The sequence below is a fragment of the Stylophora pistillata genome, chromosome 9 (assembly GCF_964205215.1).
Source record: "Stylophora pistillata chromosome 9, jaStyPist1.2, whole genome shotgun sequence".
NCBI classification, from domain to species: Eukaryota; Metazoa; Cnidaria; class Anthozoa; order Scleractinia; family Pocilloporidae; genus Stylophora; species Stylophora pistillata.
The window spans coordinates 2,302,477-2,319,982 of record NC_142527.1 but is presented as its reverse complement, the minus strand read 5'-3'; the positions used below and the strand labels follow the sequence as shown (position 1 = coordinate 2,319,982).

At 38.2% G+C, this 17,506-nt stretch overlaps 2 protein-coding genes across 4 annotated transcripts; both read left to right on the top strand.

Annotated features, from left to right (window-relative positions):
* Nucleotides 1-1,262: 1,262 nt before the first annotated feature.
* LOC111327573 (transmembrane protein 272) lies at nt 1,263-7,033 on the top strand. Of its 2 annotated transcripts, none has more exons than XM_022931788.2 (5): nt 1,263-1,422; nt 3,649-3,733; nt 4,526-4,636; nt 5,590-5,649; nt 5,770-7,033. In XM_022931788.2, exons 1-5 carry the CDS (start codon nt 1,393-1,395, stop codon nt 6,162-6,164), a joined length of 681 nt encoding a protein of 226 aa, XP_022787523.1. In that variant the 5' UTR covers nt 1,263-1,392; the 3' UTR covers nt 6,165-7,033. The 2 variants fall into 2 exon arrangements, with proteins under 2 accessions (XP_022787523.1, XP_088589454.1); XM_088733328.1 differs by having other exon boundaries at nt 3,649-3,800.
* Nucleotides 7,034-9,402: 2,369 nt separating this feature from the next.
* On the top strand, nt 9,403-17,296 carry LOC111327446 (transmembrane protein 272). 2 transcript variants are annotated; one of them, XM_022931647.2, is made up of 4 exons: nt 9,403-9,850; nt 13,013-13,181; nt 14,710-14,769; nt 15,857-17,296. In XM_022931647.2, the coding sequence occupies exons 1-4, from the start codon at nt 9,848-9,850 to the stop codon at nt 16,273-16,275; spliced, it is 651 nt and encodes a 216-aa protein (XP_022787382.1). In that variant the 5' UTR covers nt 9,403-9,847; the 3' UTR covers nt 16,276-17,296. The 2 variants fall into 2 exon arrangements, with proteins under 2 accessions (XP_022787382.1, XP_022787373.1); XM_022931638.2 differs by lacking the exon at nt 9,403-9,850 and adding an exon at nt 9,878-10,242.
* Nucleotides 17,297-17,506: the final 210 nt, after the last annotated feature.

Sequence of the window (17,506 nt, the reverse complement as noted above, 5' to 3'; positions counted from 1 at the left end):
TACTGATATGATAGAACACACATGTAGTTGGCTGCTACACAGCCTTGAGGCCCTTCCATGAAATCAAGGTGATTGGTATGCCTTTCTAAGTGGGCCCCAAAACCCTGAAATTGCATGGCCTACAGATGGAAGCTACATCAATAAAGTGCATTCTCCTAGCATCAAACGCAAATTTGGATCATTGAGAACACATTTAGAAAGAAATGACAAAGAATGGTTCTTCTGAAAAGTTGTCAGCGAGGCATTGTAATCGTTTTGCTGAGGCATATATCAACATTTTATGCCATGATTCTATGGAAAATATTGAATTGTCCCTTTGTGTTATTACGACTTTCCAAATCAGTTGTCTATGTGGGCGATTACCATACATACATGGTATGTATGTATGGAAAAGCAAGAGAACTAAATTTTTTAAGTTTTGCTTTTCCTGCAGTAACCTATTGCTGTTTAACAATTGGTTCATGCTTTAGCGTGCACTATCGAGTTATGGAGCACGCGGGAAGTTTGGAGAGCACGAAAGAAGCGTAAGAGTTGCCCGAGGCGATAGCCGAGGGCAACTCTCGCTTCTTGAGTGCTTTCCAAACTCCCCACGTGCTCCATAACTCGATAGTGTACAGCTGAAAGCATAAACCAATTGTTTTAGAACATAGCCGGTGGAATTGTGCATCAAAGTCCGACGCGAAAAACGCCGGGACAACAATATCAGTTGAACCGAATCGTGACGGCGCTGATGCCGGGTCTCCTTTCCCTTTGTTTTTCTCTTTTTCTGCCTCATTTAAGAACTCTAGCCCAAGGGAAACGGTTGAAACATTGTCTTCGTTTTCGGACTAGTAGGCCGAGTTTCTGTTTGTATTCATTATTGTCGCGAAATATATTATATTTCCCTGCGCCAACAATGGCCGCTCGCGCGAAAAAAAAAATTTCTGGCGAAGTCGGATTTGCTGACGCTATCAGCGTGCACTATCGGGATTTTGAGCACGCTCACGTATAATGAATTTGATTGCGCGACTCTGCTAGCTATGTTCTAATTTTTGTTTAGTGGACGAAAATGTTTCTGAGGCACGCAGAGCTTTATGAAGTCTGGGTTAAAATAGCCTTCTGGGACATCTGCAAGATTCTTCCCATTTTCTTGCAGTCCGCAGACTCCTTTGTTGGGAAAAAAACCGATTGGTGAAGTCTTGATTGAAATGTATTGATCAGGTCAAGTAAATTTCACCCACCCCCTGTGATGAACGACATCCTAGAGGCCAAAGAGGGGGACCTTGGGATGGCAACATAATTTGATATGTTAATTACTAAAGGGAGTGGATTTATTCTTTCCTCTTGGTTGAAGTGGTGAGCTTTGTGCGCTGTGCCCCCAACATAAGCCCAGGACCAGTGAATAAGTGATTAATGGCTGCTACGGAGAAACGACCCATTGAGGTGTGTACCTAGCGAAAGTCATTTGTATTTTTGCACGACTTCAAGAACTGCTTGTATTTGTGTCTAAGCAGATTCGCGCCAAATGGCGGAAGACACTTAAGAGATCCAAATTTCATATCAAAAGTCGACCTTTTAGCGCTCAAGATTTCTTCTGGTACCACAAAACATTAATTTTTTTTTTTATGAGGTCAAACAAAGTTTCTACCGTGGTTCATTGTCGAGCATGCTTTACGGAAGATACATTTTCTGTTATGATGATGTCAGTCTGTCGCGTAGTCCTCTGGAAAGTGAAAGTACAAATTATCAACTTAATAAGCTACCAGTGTTATTCAATTACTTCCTTTCTCTATTTCTTCTTTAATACAGATGTCCAAAAGGGTCTTCTTTTCGTTCGCTATTCAGAGATTCAAGGCAAAAATGCTTCTTTTAATTAATTGTCGTACAATAAAAAAGAATCTTCTCACGTGATGAACGCAAGTCGAACTTTCGAAATGCAGTGTTCGATTCAATGTTTGATAGTTTAGGTTAAGCCTGTGGTATTTTAATTTTATTTTGCTGAGCTATCGAGTTACTCTGTTTTACCGCCGATTAAAAAAGTACAAAATATTATGTGAAAGCTCACTGAAGAATAAAAAAATACGCCAACGAAGAAACCAGTGACATGAAAGCCCTCAATGTCACTTCGCAGTTCAGACTTTGAAGCAGAAAACAACCTTTAATTCTGGTGAATCCATTGAAAATGCCAGGCGATTTGTGCTTCAAGCGACGGGGGTAATTTGCCATAGAAACGATTTGCATCTGTTTTTTGCTTTGGTAAATAAATATAATCGTTGTTTGTGCTGAGAAATGAAACGAATTAAAACTAGAAGATAATTACATGAATAGCAACTGAATAAAATTGCTAATTTTCCCAAATCAACTGTTTTGGCATAAAATGGGTGGTGTATCCCAAATTCCACTTCCATTTGCTATGAAATGGCCATCAATTTAGTGGCACCTTGCAACTATACATGTCGCAACTAAGTTTAGGAGCTCAAGTATGTAGAACGAAAGCTTTCTTTTCATTGCCAGCTCAAGGTTGTCAACTAGCTTCTCAATCTAAGTGGCAAAGTGTGAACAATTTATACACCTATTTTAAAATGCTTGAAATGATAAATTTAATAGTGATGATGATTTGCATCTATTGCACCAATTTCAAACTTTCATATTAAATCTGACCTTTCATCCTACTTTTGCACAGCTGTAAATCATTCATTGAACATTCGAGACTTCTGGTGTCTCCTTTCGGACAGCTGTTTTTCCCAAAATAGGACATTTACAGAATGAATATTGCTCTTTTGTGTGCTAACGTCATTTACTAAAAATTAACCCCAAGCATTGTTGCAAAATAATTTGCGTAAATTTTTACAAATTTCTTGCTGATTTTTTTTTTCGCTGTGGAAATCAGATTAGGCTCTGGTGGAATGTGTGTGTTTTTATTTCATTTTATCTATTGCTATTTTTATTACCAGACCTTGATGCCTTAAACTACAAAAACTGTAGACCAGACAGTATTGAAAAGGAAAATGTTTTGGTCAGATTCAATTTGGATATTACACTTGTAATAAAGTATAAGCCTTTTCCTCGTGGTGCAGCCAGTGCAACATTTCTTCAAAATTATGCCTCACAACAGTCAATTACCAGTCAATCACAGCAAGACACACAGGGTTCAACACCAAAGGTAGCCCAGTAGCCACAGACAAGTAAAAATTCAGTTCTGGCTAGAAGTTTTCAATTTCTACAAGCCAGTTTGGCTAGTAAACAAACTTAAATTGTTGTACTATGTAAGATGTCACTAGCCACTTGGCTGGTAAGTTGAAAAGTCTGTGTCAAGCCCTGGACATAGTCAAAGCTGTGGTCTAGCAGTGCCTAGTGTCCCTTGATGCCTTACTTTTGCTCTTGGGGGACTCAGGAATTTTAGTTTTTTCATAAATAGCATATGCTGGGTACCCTGGATTTCACAGTTTCAGAGCACTTCATGGGCTCCATTCAATTTTCCATAGAGCACAGCCTTGCATAATGCTTCATAAGGTGACTTTGTATCCCATTAGCCTCATTGCCCGAGGAAGGCTACGATTGTACAGTTGGTTGAAACCACGTCAGAATGATTATACTTCATTGCAATTTTAGGAATTATATTTTAGATCTTGCTATTGAAAGGGTTTAAACTTTTCATTTCTATTTCAGGGGGGTCCAGCTGATCCTTCATCAGGGATAACTCCTTCATATGGAACTGACAACCCTTCACCCCCCTCCTATGATGAAGCAATGGGTAAGTGTAGCTGCTCTCCAGAGAAATAAAATTCAGTTCTCCAAGCTTCAACCATTCTGGTTGCCTTGTAAGTATAAAAAATTGCCTCTTTTTCCTGATTTGTAAGAGTATTGTACCATGAGGTGTCACATGAGTATGAAGAACAGTCATCCTGAGGGTGTAAAAGGTTAATACTACTGATTTAACTTTTCGATGAGTGAAGAATGGTTCCAGAAAGACATTGTCAGCCAACAGTTGGCCAACAGTGGGCTGACAGTAGGCTGACAGACAGCCAACAGTCGGCTGACTGTAGACCAACTGTTGACTAACAGTTTTCGTTATGCTTCAAAGCTACTGTGGCTTTTGCTTACTTTTTTGCATTGGTTAGCAAGACTTGCCCAAAGTTGTTCTAGTTCCCAATCCCTTGGTACTGTTAACTATGATTTTGCAATGCATCATAGGGCGATTGAAAAACTACTTTTGGCTTTGCTTAGTTGTTACCACAAAATGGAGAAAAAAGTTTATTTTGTGTACAGACAAAGATATAAGAAATAGGTACTAAATATACCACTAAATTTTGGTATGTATAGTTGGAAGGTGGTTTAATGAGCTTCTTTTACTGTTTCACAGAACCAAGTACTGTTTTCAACTGGAAAAGTGTTGAATCTGTTTTCAGTCAAATTTTGGTCTACTTAAATACTGTTGGCCAACTGTTGGTAATGTGTCGGTAACCTGTTTGCCAACAGTTGACCAACAGTTGAGCCAAAATGAGAACCATTGTTCATTATTACCCATTTCTCTATCCTTTACAAGGCCCACCACCTTCGTATCAGTCCTTGTTTGGTGAAATCCAAGATGCACACACCAGTTCCAGTGGGGTGCTTGATTTCTTAAAGAAACTCTTTTTGATACTTATTGGAACAAGTAAGTATTCATGTCACTGTTTTTAACAGACAGCATGTTATAAAATTCAGAAAGTCACTGTTCTTTAGAATAATAGGGCTTTTATTGAGTTTAGAGATTTTTAAAAAGTTTAATGAACCAAACCATAATGTGGAAAATTCATGTAGAGGAAATAGTTTTTCCTTAACTGTAGCTTGAGAGCAGGACTTTGTTATTTAATTGCACTGCAGGACTTGTGTTTCTCTGCTTGCAGAAAGGTTTGAGACAAGTCATGAAGAGGTTTGCACGGGGTCTGTTGCCAGTTATCTGTGCAAGATCCCTGTTGCCTTCTTACATTGCTTAACCCTAATCTTTAACCCTTAACCCACAATGTCACCCTTGAATCACACTGTAAGGTTATGAGAATAATGGAAATGATCACCACCAAAAAAAGCTTTTGATTGTTAAACAAATTCTCCCAGTCAGCACTTTAGGAAATGTATAGAGAACAGTATGGAGAATGCATACTGATGTTAGGGTGTAAAGGGTTAAAAGGAAAGAGGATTCAAGGTTGTTCCAGGACAGCTGGAGAGAAACTACAGAAAAGTTGCCAGCTAGGCAGCCAAGCCACATAGAGGCAGCCCAAGAAAACAGCCCAAATAAGGCTGTGGTCTAGCAGCGCCCGGTGGCCCCTGGCACCTTACTTTTGCTCGTGGGCGACTCAGGAATTTTAGTTTTTTCATAAAAACCATATGCTGGGCACCCTGGATTTCACAGTTTCAGAGCATCAGGCTCCATTCAATTTTCCTTAGGGCACAGCCTTGCCAAACCAGAATAAGACAGTAGGTGGTTTCCATGGACCCATGGGAATGAATGGGAAAAAGTCAAGATTGTTACTGACTAGTAGAGAACCTCAAATCTGTGTTTATAAAATTTTGTGCCTACAAGGTACTATTTCAAGTTGTTTTGATTAATTTTTTTGATACTATTTTTAGTTGGATGTACCATAATGATTGGACTTATTATGGCTATTCCCATAGCTATGATAGTTATAGGTAAGTTAAAGCTTTATCTTTATGTGCCTTTAGTACTTTGACTGTGAAACCATCTCAGGTAGAAGGGGCAATTTCAATCAAGTCTTGTAGAATTGATTTAAAATTGAATCCATTTTACAGGAGCTAAATACAAGAACCAGTGTCCAGTTGAAGATAAGATTCCCATCTACCTTATTGTTGGTGGAGCCGTGGGTGTGTTCAGAAACCTCATCTCCTTGTGTCAGCGATCCATGAAAAGTAATGACAATGAGGATGATGATGAGAAGAAGAAGCGGCCTTTTGAGAGCATCCTAGACTGTTTCCTGTTTGTCTGGTTTATTTGTGGAAATGTCTGGATCTATCGGATTTATCAGCCACACTACACTCCTGACCTTTCAGATCCAGAATATTGTCACAAAACGTTGTATCTGTTTGCATTTTGGATAACAACCTCTGCATACATTTTTACAGGGGTCCTGTGTTGTTGTGTGTGTTGTGTGGGCATTTGTGCTGCAATGTTTGGCTCTGATGATTGAGAGCTCCAAATGTTAAGGATACAACGATGCAATGCTGTCAACCATATGGACATAAGAATATGTCATTCATATTCACATGAAATTGCTGTTAAGGAAAAGTCATAATTTTTGTATAAAATCATAGGTGATCAAATCAAATGAACCACTGTTCATTAAATTTAGAGCAACCAGTCACTCTCCACAAGCAAGCTCATTTGGATGTGGTGCCCTACAGTCCTCTCCAATGTTGTGCATCCATGTTTCTTTTGGTTTTTCTTGTTTCTTTAAATTCATCTGAAATATTGGCCCTTTGACCCATGAGAGTGATTAGCATCCAATTTCTCCTTACAATATCAACCCTGGATCACATATTAGGTTGATGAGAATAAAGGAAATGATCACCAAATAAAGAAGGTCTTTCTTGTTAAACAAATTTTCCTTGCCAGCACCCTAGGAAATTAATGTATAGAGAACAGTAGGGAGAATATGTATACTGATGTTAGGATACAGAAGGTGCCTTGAATTATGAGCTGTAGAATGTTTAGGTGTAACTTCATCAGAGATCCTGTAATGTTTGAGCACAGCATAATGGTTATGAATTTAAGCCACTGTTTGCTATTGAATTTGTGTAAAGTGATTTAACTGAAATATGCTTTTCTAGACAACTGAGCAAGGAAGCTCATCCTTTAAAACAATTTTGTGTGGTGTTCCTAGTTTGAAAGAGTCTTTTAGTGCAGCAAGCAGCCTGGCCTATTTTTTTGCAAGTCCTTCCGACTTTTAAAATTAACCTACAATATTATTAATTGATTAATATTAATAATTATGTTAATGATACTCAATAGTCATGGTGAATTTGATTATTCTTGAATAAAATTTAAGTCAGAGCAAAATTTTCCCTTAGTTTATGTATTTTAACAAATTTGGTTATGATATCTTCCAGCCAGGGGAAAGGGGGATCTGCTTACATAAAAATCATCCAGTCATTCATCAGTAGATTTAAGTGTTTTTTACCACAGTCAATGGTCCAACTGAGGAAGAGCAAACTGAACTCCTCTTTTTGTCCTGTGGGTAGGAACAAAAGAATAATTTCCCCTTACAATATTGAAATATTTGCGAGTAGAGAGGTGATGGAAAAAATGAAAGAGATTAAATAACCCTTGTCCAATCTTAAACCCAAGTGTCTGATTTTAGACACTTGTGTCCAATTTTCAACATTAGTATCCACAATTAGACTTTTGTGTTTAATTTTAGACACTAATGTCCAATTAAGGGACCAGAGTCTGATTTTGGACGTTAATGTCCAATTTAAGGGACCAGAGTAAATACCTTTGTCTGATTTTGAACACAAGTGTCATATTTTAGACACTGGTGTCTGATTTTAGATGCCAGTTTCCCATTTCAGACAGTTGTCTTTGATCTTAGACACGTGTCCATTTTAAGGGACAAGAGTCTCATATTAGACACAAGTGTACGATTTTGGACACAAGGGTCCAATCAACTCCAGTGTCTGATTTTTGACACCAGTGTCTGATTTTAGGCACTGATGTCCAACTTTTGATGCCAGTTTCCCATTTCAGCAGTCTAATTTTAGACACTAATTGTCCGATTTTGGACGCCAGTGTTCAATTTCAAACATAAGTTCCAATTTTGAACACCAGCGTCTGATTTTAGTCTCTAGTTTCTGATTTTGGACTGCTGTGTCTAATTTTGGACAGCTGTGTCTGAATTTAAGTGCTGATTTCCAATTTTAGACAGCACTGTCCAATTTCAGACACTAGTGTGCGATTTTGAACACTAAGGTCCGATTTTAGACAATAGTGTCTGATTTGAGATGCTTATAGTTTTAAATCTTAGACACAAGTCCGATTTTGAACACTATAGAGTCAAATTTTGGACACGAGTGACAGAAACGAAAGTGGAATTGCTTTTGAGGCCTTTATTGAGGAACAATTTACCAATGCCATTCCAAAGTAACTAGCTTGGCAACTGGATTGAAAGGTACTTTTCGTGTGCCTCACTCCCACAGTTCCTCGCGAAAAGGAAGGACTACTTGTTAGGGGTATCCGGACAACTCCCTCCCTGGACAATTTGCCCAGACGATTAATTAGCTCCCAGTCTTTTGACGATTAGCCCTCTGTTTCTGGACTAATAGCCCCCAGCCCACCATCCTTGAAATGAACTATGCACTTGCTGTTTACTTTACGAACGTTTCCCTATCATGTATTTTGAAATAAACAATGTTCTTGTTATTTGCTTCTTACGACCGTTTCTCTGCCGTGCGTGTCGAATTGTAAAGTATATTTTACAAAAGTGAACTGTGTTTCTTCTGTTTACATTGGTCAAAATGCAGATCCGTCTGGTTTCAGACAAAAAGCTGAAGGGACATCAGGGGTCAACCTACCGAACAATGCAGAGAAGACTCTTCTACCTTTGGATTCAATATGAAGACGGCCAAAGGAACTCAAAAGAACTTCTGGAGGCCTGTGCTCACCTCGCACAACCCATGTAAATTAAATTAAGTACATTTTAATAAAGATAACCATTGACAAAAAAAAAAAAACTCCTTTAGGAGCCAAAAACTCATGAAAGTCAATGACCAAAAGATGAACGTAACTTCTCCTTTAACCTATGGTGAAAAAAATTTCTAGACTTTGACAGTTGTCGGTTGACATTAGACCGGTTGATAATTTACTTTTGCCTTCCTCTCTAAGGTATTTAGCGAACGCAGGCAAATTAGGTAATTAGCTGCAAGCAAACCAGACTGGAGATTCCTGAATAAAAGCTTGATTCACTTGGCAACGCACGCACGAAAGAGGCTTGAAAAAGTTTTATCGTGGCACTCAGCTAAGATATTCTGGAAAGAACACTAAAAAATGTCGAGTTTTCCGCTTGTAGCCCAATAAAGCCCTGCAGTAGCTTTGCAAGTGGCAACAACGTCTTCAGACAATCCGCCCGCCTCCCTTCCGCCCGTCTTTGTTACTGTTGCACGCGTCACAGTGATCGCGCCTAGCAGACCCAAAATGCAGCATATTTTAGATGGGAATTAACCCTCCAGAAAGAAGATGCCTCTGTAACGTGCTTTACAATGATAAAATGGCTCCTCCTTTTGTTTAGTCTTAAAATGAATCGGTGACTTCGTTGCCTAACTTTAGTGGCTGTTTATGTAAATTTGCATTGTAAATTATGAATTGCATATGCGCTCCGCGACAATTAGTCAAAAAATTTATCCAAGACGATTTGCATTTTCTCGGTGATACATTTGTGATAACCACAAGTACAGCTGTAACTGAGGATTTGGATAATTTCGAGGCCTTTCCCGATCATTAAGACTTGCTACAGCCTTTTCAGGTGGACATATTAATTTATTCATTTGGCGACCCAACTTGCCATTGGTCAAGTTATTCGCTGTTTGAGTTGTCGTTAACGGTGCTGGCTTACTAAGAGAACAACCAACTCGCCTTCTCGACTAAAGACCGTTTGATATTTAAGTGTCTCTTTTCTGCCTCTTTGTGATTTCAATGCTTCTTCTGAGGAAAGACTGAAACAGTTAGGGCGGCGAGGACCTGTGACTTTTCGCTCTAGAACGACGAAATGGTGAAAGCGTACTGCCGTGACCGATTCAAGTGGATCCTTCTTTTAATTTGGTGATTTTAGGGTTATCGACATCTGCCGGGTATTTGGTCATATTTAACATAGAAATTATAATGGTGAGTCATTAAAGTAATTCTAAGGCACGATTAAAGATAGTATAGGTAGAGTTCGAATAGAATTTCCGACCAATATTGTCTTCGAATTCTTTGTTTATCGCTACGATCCTATAAATGGCGCGCTCTTTTGTTTGTTATGTACAATATTCCTGTCTCGTTAAACTGCACTTTTTAATGAAATTTTGAACCACGATTTGCATAATTGAGCCACTGCATGATCAAACCATTGACCGGATGGTGCTAGGTGTTTTTTCATACAAAGTTTGGCGAGTCTTTCGTCGTTAACGAAATACAGTAAGCGGCTCATACAAGTTCAATGGTAGATTATGCAGTTCATAAGAATTGCGGGCGATGATGCAGAGCGGAGTAAGAAAAGCAAGCGCACTCCTAAGGTACAAAAAAGTACAGCTGTTTTATTTATGTTTTGTGTGTGGCTTTCTCATGAGTGCGTCTGTGCTGGAGTCTATAAAACAAGCAGGATTATTTAAAATTTCGATTCCCTTTTAAATTGTCTCGAGATATCACCGTTTTCTGTTATGTGTAGAAGTCATGGTCAGTGTATTTCATTGAGCCCTTGAGCCAATCGCAGCGTTACGAGTATTGATTTTGGGCGTCAAAACACCATATGCAACGATCTGATCGAAATGCGATTCTCAAACGATTTACTTCAGAAAGAAATGCGCCGATAAATTCAGAAGTACACGAACGACTTGGACCATTTTCGTTTGTGGCTAGTTTGTAGAAAAGTAATTCATACTCCTTTTAAATATTCTTTTTAATAATTTGAATTTCCTGATCAAGTTGAACATCTAAAACTCTTTGCACCTGGCCTTCAGGGACTTTTTAATAAGTTTGGGTGTGAATTATAAAAAAGCAATTCCATTTTAATTTACACTATTGTGTTGGACGATAGAAACTGTTCACCAAAATTTGCTCGGCAGCATCCGACTTTCACAATTACTGTAATTTTCAAGTCGCTGAACAATAGTTTTTTTTTTTCAATGTGACCATATTAGTTCTCATAGGAAAGAGTACCATATAACCCCATACATTAATTATGCATTCCACTTCTTTGTCTCTCACGACAAAACTTTAAAAACAAAGTCAACTAGTCTGAATGCATAATTAATGTATGGGGTTATATGGTACTCTTGCCATTCTCATATAATTTTTACATAGATATATTAGTTTAGTTTCAGATTGCAGGGTATAATTTATACTTTGTTTACAGTTTCTTCTTTTGCTAATATTACCACTGATTCAAGATCATAGTCTGAAAACTTTATATCAACAAAGTTGAAGTGGTAAATTGGCCACCGTAACGATTACAAAAGCTGACGTTTCGAGCGTTAGCCCTTTGTTGGAGCGAATAGAGGAATTGTGGGTTGTGTGTGCTTTTAAAGGCAGAAAATGGAGCTACGTTATTGGTGGGAACATGGCAACGAGAAAAACATGAATAAATTAGTGGAATGAAAAGCGTTCGTTGATCCCTGTGGGATTTAGACTGCCGGTTTGAAAGATGAGCTTTTGTTCAAGAGTTTTACGGCTTTCTGTGCTACCTAAGTGCAAGGAAAGACCGCAGATTGCCATATGTTGCTTAGAATGATTAGGTAAATTAAAGTGTCTAGCGACTGGTTTTGATGTGTCCTTGTCATTCCTTTCCACGTCTCAAAGGTGTTCTCGGAATCGGTTTCGCCGTTGTATATCTTTTTGCAATAAGTGCAAGTTATGCAATAGATTACATTGGTGGAGGTGCACGTGAAGTGATCGGTGATCTTAATGGATCGTTTAGGTCCTGATATTTTATCAGTGTTGTGAATGAAAGGACACATTTTGCATTGTGCATGAGCGCATTTAAAAGTGCCTGGTTGGTCATTAGTCTGAAAAGAGCTTCTGACCAAAAAATTGCCTATGTTTTTGTCGCATGTGAATGAAATGAGCGGAGGCTGCGAAAAGATAGTGCTTGTCTCTGGATCGTTTCGAAGTAATTTAAAGTTTTTAAAAAAGATGGATTTAACTGAGTGGTTGTGAGGGTGAAACGTGAGAGTGAATGGAATGCGGTCGGAATGGGTTTGTTCACCAGGTCCCTTGAGGTTTTCAAGTAATTATTTCATAAGAAAGGAAATTCCAGGTGGACAGGACTTTTTGGTTGGGGATTAGGGAAGCAAGATGTTTGTAGTACTTGTACATTCTGAGCTTCATTAATCAACTATGTTGCTAGGTTACAGTCTAAAATGCATAGTTATTCATAGAAATAATTCTTGTCTTAGGAAAATAATCTGATATTTGTGTTCTGAGGAATAGTTCTAAGGTAGCAATGGTTTCCAGGTTTAAAAAAAAAAATTTACCTAATTATATTCTCTGTGAAAGAAATTCCACAAGATATCCAGGCAACTTGCAAGCAGGTATTACATATTTTTAAGGCGATATAAAGAAATGTTGTTGATTAGATACTCCAAAGCTCTTGAGTGCTTTAGGAGTCCTATGAATAGGCATATTTGGCATTAGCATATAATATTTTCACTTTTAATTTTTTTAATTTGCTTGAACTGGCAGAACAACATCTGATACTCTCAGTAAGTTTGAAATAATTTTTGTTGGGAAATTCTGTGAAAATTTTGAAGTTATTTAGTTTCTAGCCAGAGGGTAACTTTATATGTGAATAACTCTCTATTTGGCTTTTTCCCTTTTTTTCGGTTTTGCTTTTTACAATAATAATTTCCTTGCAATTTGTTGTAAACACCGAAAAAATAAATGTGGTAGTCAAGACTTGGAGACTTAAGATCTGTCAAGGGGGGGGAATTGCAGTTACAATTTTCCATGCGCCTGACGGTACTAGGGGTGTCTTAAATGACTGCTCGTCCTTGTGTATCAGAATAATTTTATATTGATGTCACAAGAAGTACTAACAAATTGAGTATCTAGCACTGAGAGGTAGATTCTTCAGATTTGTGTGCTCTCACAAACCAGAATTATTAGATACGCAGGTTAATCACTTCACTGAGGAAAAATAATCTCGCAAAGGAGGCTGGGACACCAACATCCCAGGACCTCATTAAGCTTCAACCCTGTTGGACCAAGTAAGTGCATCATCAGCACCGGACTAGTGAGAGCATTTTTTCACAAGATGACACCATGCCTTGTTCATTTTGTTCATTTTAGTCTGAAAAGAGTAGTCAAAACCATGCAGAAGAAGAAGACAAGATTTGGCCTGAAGATGCAGCACCACCTAGCTATGACTCCCTGTTTGGACAAATCAAAGAAGCTAAGGAGACTTCCGATGGTTCCTTTGATTTCTGCAAACGAGTTGTACAGCTGTTTGCTGGAACAAGTAAGATGACGAGACACTTATAATGACAGGCTGAGCTCCAGCACTGCATGTTCACCACAGGAAACTAACTTTCTTCTTTTCACTCCCAAGATATGATTGTGAATTCTCCCCTCTTAAGCCGCTACACATTTCCTTGAAATTTGGGTAAAATTGAAGAACAGCTTCCCAAAATATATGTCGGCCGACTGTTGGCGAACAAAACACTCAATGGATAGAGCGCTGGACTGTGGTGCGGGAGGTCGAGGGTTCAAGCCCCGGCCGGACCAACACTCAAGGTCTTAAAATAATTGAGAAGAATTTGCTACCTTTCTATAACATCAAGAAATGGTTAGATATTCTAGTCTTCTCGGATAGGGACGAACAAATGGAGGTCCCGTCTCCTGCAGGGTTGGGGCAGGAGACGTTAATTTCCCACACACGAGATTACTGTGTGATGGATGTCCTCCCCTGGGGTGGGATGGGTGGGTTAGGACAGCAGGTCCACATCAGCAATTACAGCTGCCAAATTAATCAACCTGCTAAAACAAATAAATAAATGAACAATGAATGAACAATGAACACAGAAAACACAATGAAAACACAACAGAAACACAACAAAAACACAGGCTCGTGCAATTTTTTGAGTCTTTCAAAAAAATTTACTCGTATTGCTAAATCTAAGTAACTAATTAAAACTCTTCCAATTTCAGTGGAATGAAATGTGTCGGTCAGATGCTACACATCAAGTTCGCGTAAATGACAATCGATATGGCCAATAATGCCTCGCACTAGAAATTTACCTCTATCGCGTGGTGTTCGTCAAAATTCATTTTGAGGTAATTGTGAAAGTTCAAACTTACCGAGATGACTGTCTATTTACTCATGTCTGAATTTGTTTTCATTGTGTTTTCTGTGTTTCGTTCACCAACAGTCAGCCGACAGATATTTTGGGGAGCTGTTGTTCAATTTTACTGAAATTTGTTACAAGAATTTGGTGTTAGGTCCAGGCAACAACTTCTACATGATAAGTCTGAGTATTCTCATTACCTGTTTGCTGGATAGTGTACGGATATTGTAGGGAGAAGCTACATGTTAATCACATCTGGGAGTTACAGGTTATCATGGCATATATCAATCTATGAAAAAATTTCTGGAGCTGGTTTGTTAAATTTCTGAGACAAGAACCCTCTGGCACCTGCATGTAGGGATTCCTTTAAAGGGAACTGCATTGATTTATTGTGCAGTTACTCAAAGTTGATAAATATGTTTGTAAAAGTGGAAATCTGTTAAGAACTACCAGTGGAGATGCCTAGTTGCAAGTTTTGATCGAGAAATGTTCTAGGAGATTTTTTTTCCATTAATCCTTCAAAATTTACTCTGTTAAACAAAGACTAATCATCTGTCTTCTTAAACATTCTTGGGAAATAATCCTAAGCACTTTTGAAGATATAGAAAAGCCTGGAAGATTTCAAAATGTTTGTAAAATACCTTTTGTCAAGGTTCATATTGTGGTAACCTGACTGTGTTGTACATTGTTCATAATTTACAGTTGGCTGTACGATTGCCCTGAGTTTACTGATGGCACTTCCAATTGCAATGATTATTATGGGTAAGTGAGGGCTCAAACAGAATCAGAGTATGTGTGTGGCAGGGTGGGTGAGTTGTGCAAAGCTTAACTCTTTCACTCCCAAGATCTAAGTTATAGTGATTCTGCTTACTGTCTGCTATACAATTCTTTTGATATTAGTTTGGAGAGTTTGGTATTGGATCAACTAATGTCACCTAATTGATTTTTAACAACTATTCACCGAAGTGGAGGTGGTTAGTGGTGGATATTTACCGAGCTGCAAAGCGGCAAGGTAAATATCCACTGCTAACCACCAACCCTGAGGTGAATAGTTGCTTTAGTATATATTCTAAAACAGTGAGATAATATACACCACCAAAATTTGATTTGAGTGATTTCTTCGCTTGATATGAATGCAAACCAGGACGCCATTTTTTCCCGAATTGCTCGGAGGTAAATAGCAAAGGATATTTGGAGTTAAACTAGCCAATCAGAGCACGCCTTCAGTGCTATCCACTGTTTTAGTCTATACTAATTTTGTTTATTCTCATCATATGTCTGCTTGACATTGTATTGTTATTGTTAGGAGATATTCTGTCTTTGTCACTTGTGGAAGTTAAAGGGTTAAGTGTTATGGTATTCCTTGGGAGGTTCAGTATCTTCCCTTCAATATCACAGAGCCTCTTCACACCTGAAATAAAAACTGGGTACTAAATTAAATGAAAAAGAATTTATCTTGTTTTGAATGGATGATATACAAACAATGAAATCATCCCCAAGGGTTAGTACTGAATGTGAAAAAAAATTGCATATAGAAAGAGGCAGAAAAAAGGCGGGGTTGACAAGATTTGAACTCGAGTAATTGAGCTTTCCAAAAACCCCAAAGTTAACATAAACAGTACTTATCGACAGGAAAAGTGAAGACAAGAAGGCAGCAGTCATTAAAATTCCAAGGGTTCTTTTGAGAATCACCACATCTAAAAGTCAGTTATTAACTTTGCTTGTCCCTTCATACAGGTTTAAAATAGAATAACCACTGCAATCTCGGAAAAAACAGTGCGCCTTATTAAAAAAAAACTACAGTAATATGAGAAAAGGCTACAAGATTTTTTTTTTTTGGTTCTGACAGGTGCCAAATATAAGGATGATTGTCCTGTTGAACCCTTCATTCCCATTTACCTCATTGTCGGAGGATCATTTGGAATGTTGAAAACCATTATAGTCCTTTGTCAACGAGCCAGGACCCATGAAGATGATCTAGACATGGATGAAGATCAATCCATGTCCACAAAATTTATTGACGGTGTTTTAAATTTATTCTTGTTTACATGGTTTATTGCTGGAAACATCTGGGTGTACAGCAAGTACCGACCAAATCCAACTCCGCCGCCAGGCGATCCGCTAAACTATTGCAATCCAACACTTTATTTGTTTGCATTTTGGGTGATCACTGCAAGTTACATTCTCATGGGCTCTATTTGTTTCTGTATATGTTGTCTAGGAGTATGTGCAAGTTGTACAGCATTCTTTGTAACTGCAAAAGAGTAAGACTGCTAAGATGCTTTCAGGACAGGTTGTTGTTATTTTAGGATCAGAGAGATAGGACTCACTAGAAGTTGGGGAGATGAGGGAGGCTATTTTTCTAGCCTGGCATAAAAAAAAAAAAAAAAAAAATTAAGGATCCTAGTTTTGATGAAAGAATGTTTCAGGTTGACAACCACGTTGTCAAGGTGAGAAGTGTACTTGATTAAAGAGCAAGTACATAAGATTTGTTAAAACAGCAAAAGAAAAACACTTCATATTTGTAAGAGTTTGCTAAAAACCTGGTTTGAAACTTGAAGTTAATTATGTTTAATTATCACAGGGTTGTCAAAGAGATTTTGAGTTACTAGACCATGATACAAAATAGGGGGCACTTAACAGTTTTATTTCGGTCAATATCATGCTTTGGTACTGAAATTGACCCACCCTGACAAAGCAGACATGTTCTTCAGAGTAGAAGGTGAAATACACTGGCTGCTAGCTTATTTAAACAACCCTGTTAAACGTGTTTGTATGTGCAATTTGATCATAATTGTATGCCCAAGGTTCCTTGTTGGTAGATACTCTGATATAAGCCATAAAATGCAATTGATAGATTTATTTCAGCCTGCAGTGCAGGCACCTTGGTAGGCTTGGGTATCAATAGTTATTTAATGGTCTCCGCCTTCCTTTCCCCATCCTCTCTAGAGTGAGAGGAAGGGTAGACTGTGGACCCCAGAGGAGAGTTTTTCGGGGGTATTTGAAGCAACCTATAGGAACCAGGATTCAAAAAATGCTTTGGCAACTTGCACCAGGTTGTCTGAATAAGGCAGTACACTGAATTTGACTAACAAGTTGCATCACATTTTGGTAGGATTCAGAAATTGAGTTACTGAAGAAACAAGGGAAGTCTCGATTGCAGTTATTGCTCGATCTTGACATGCAGCACCTCTCACGTGAGGGGGGGGGGGGGTTGATCAGGAAGCCTTAATTTAAAGTGTTATTATGGTTGTTTTATGTTGATATGGATTAAAAACTAAGTTATGTAGCCGTTATGGCTAGCAGGGCTGTGGTTGGGCAGTTAAAAAAATGGGAATAAGTAAACAAGATGAAGTTAAGGTTAAAATATTTTGTAACATCTTAAAGTTATTTAAAGGGAAAGTACGGTCTAGAAAAAGTTTATCTCAATTAGAAGACTTTCCTCAGGAGTTCGAAAATAACTGCCATTTTGTCTAGTTTGCTTTGTATTAGCGACAAG

Coding starts and splice junctions, on each gene's coding strand:
- LOC111327573 (XM_022931788.2), top strand. CDS start 1,393: ATGGCTGCTACGGAGAAACGACCCATTGAG. Junction 3,734..4,525: donor CTCCTATGATGAAGCAATGG/GTAAGTGTAGCT, acceptor ATCCTTTACAAG/GCCCACCACCTTCGTATCAG. Junction 5,650..5,769: donor CATAGCTATGATAGTTATAG/GTAAGTTAAAGC, acceptor TCCATTTTACAG/GAGCTAAATACAAGAACCAG.
- LOC111327446 (XM_022931638.2), top strand. CDS start 10,177: ATGCAGTTCATAAGAATTGCGGGCGATGATGCAGAGCGGAGTAAGAAA. Junction 10,243..13,012: donor AAAGCAAGCGCACTCCTAAG/GTACAAAAAAGT, acceptor TGTTCATTTTAG/TCTGAAAAGAGTAGTCAAAA. Junction 13,182..14,709: donor ACAGCTGTTTGCTGGAACAA/GTAAGATGACGA, acceptor CATAATTTACAG/TTGGCTGTACGATTGCCCTG.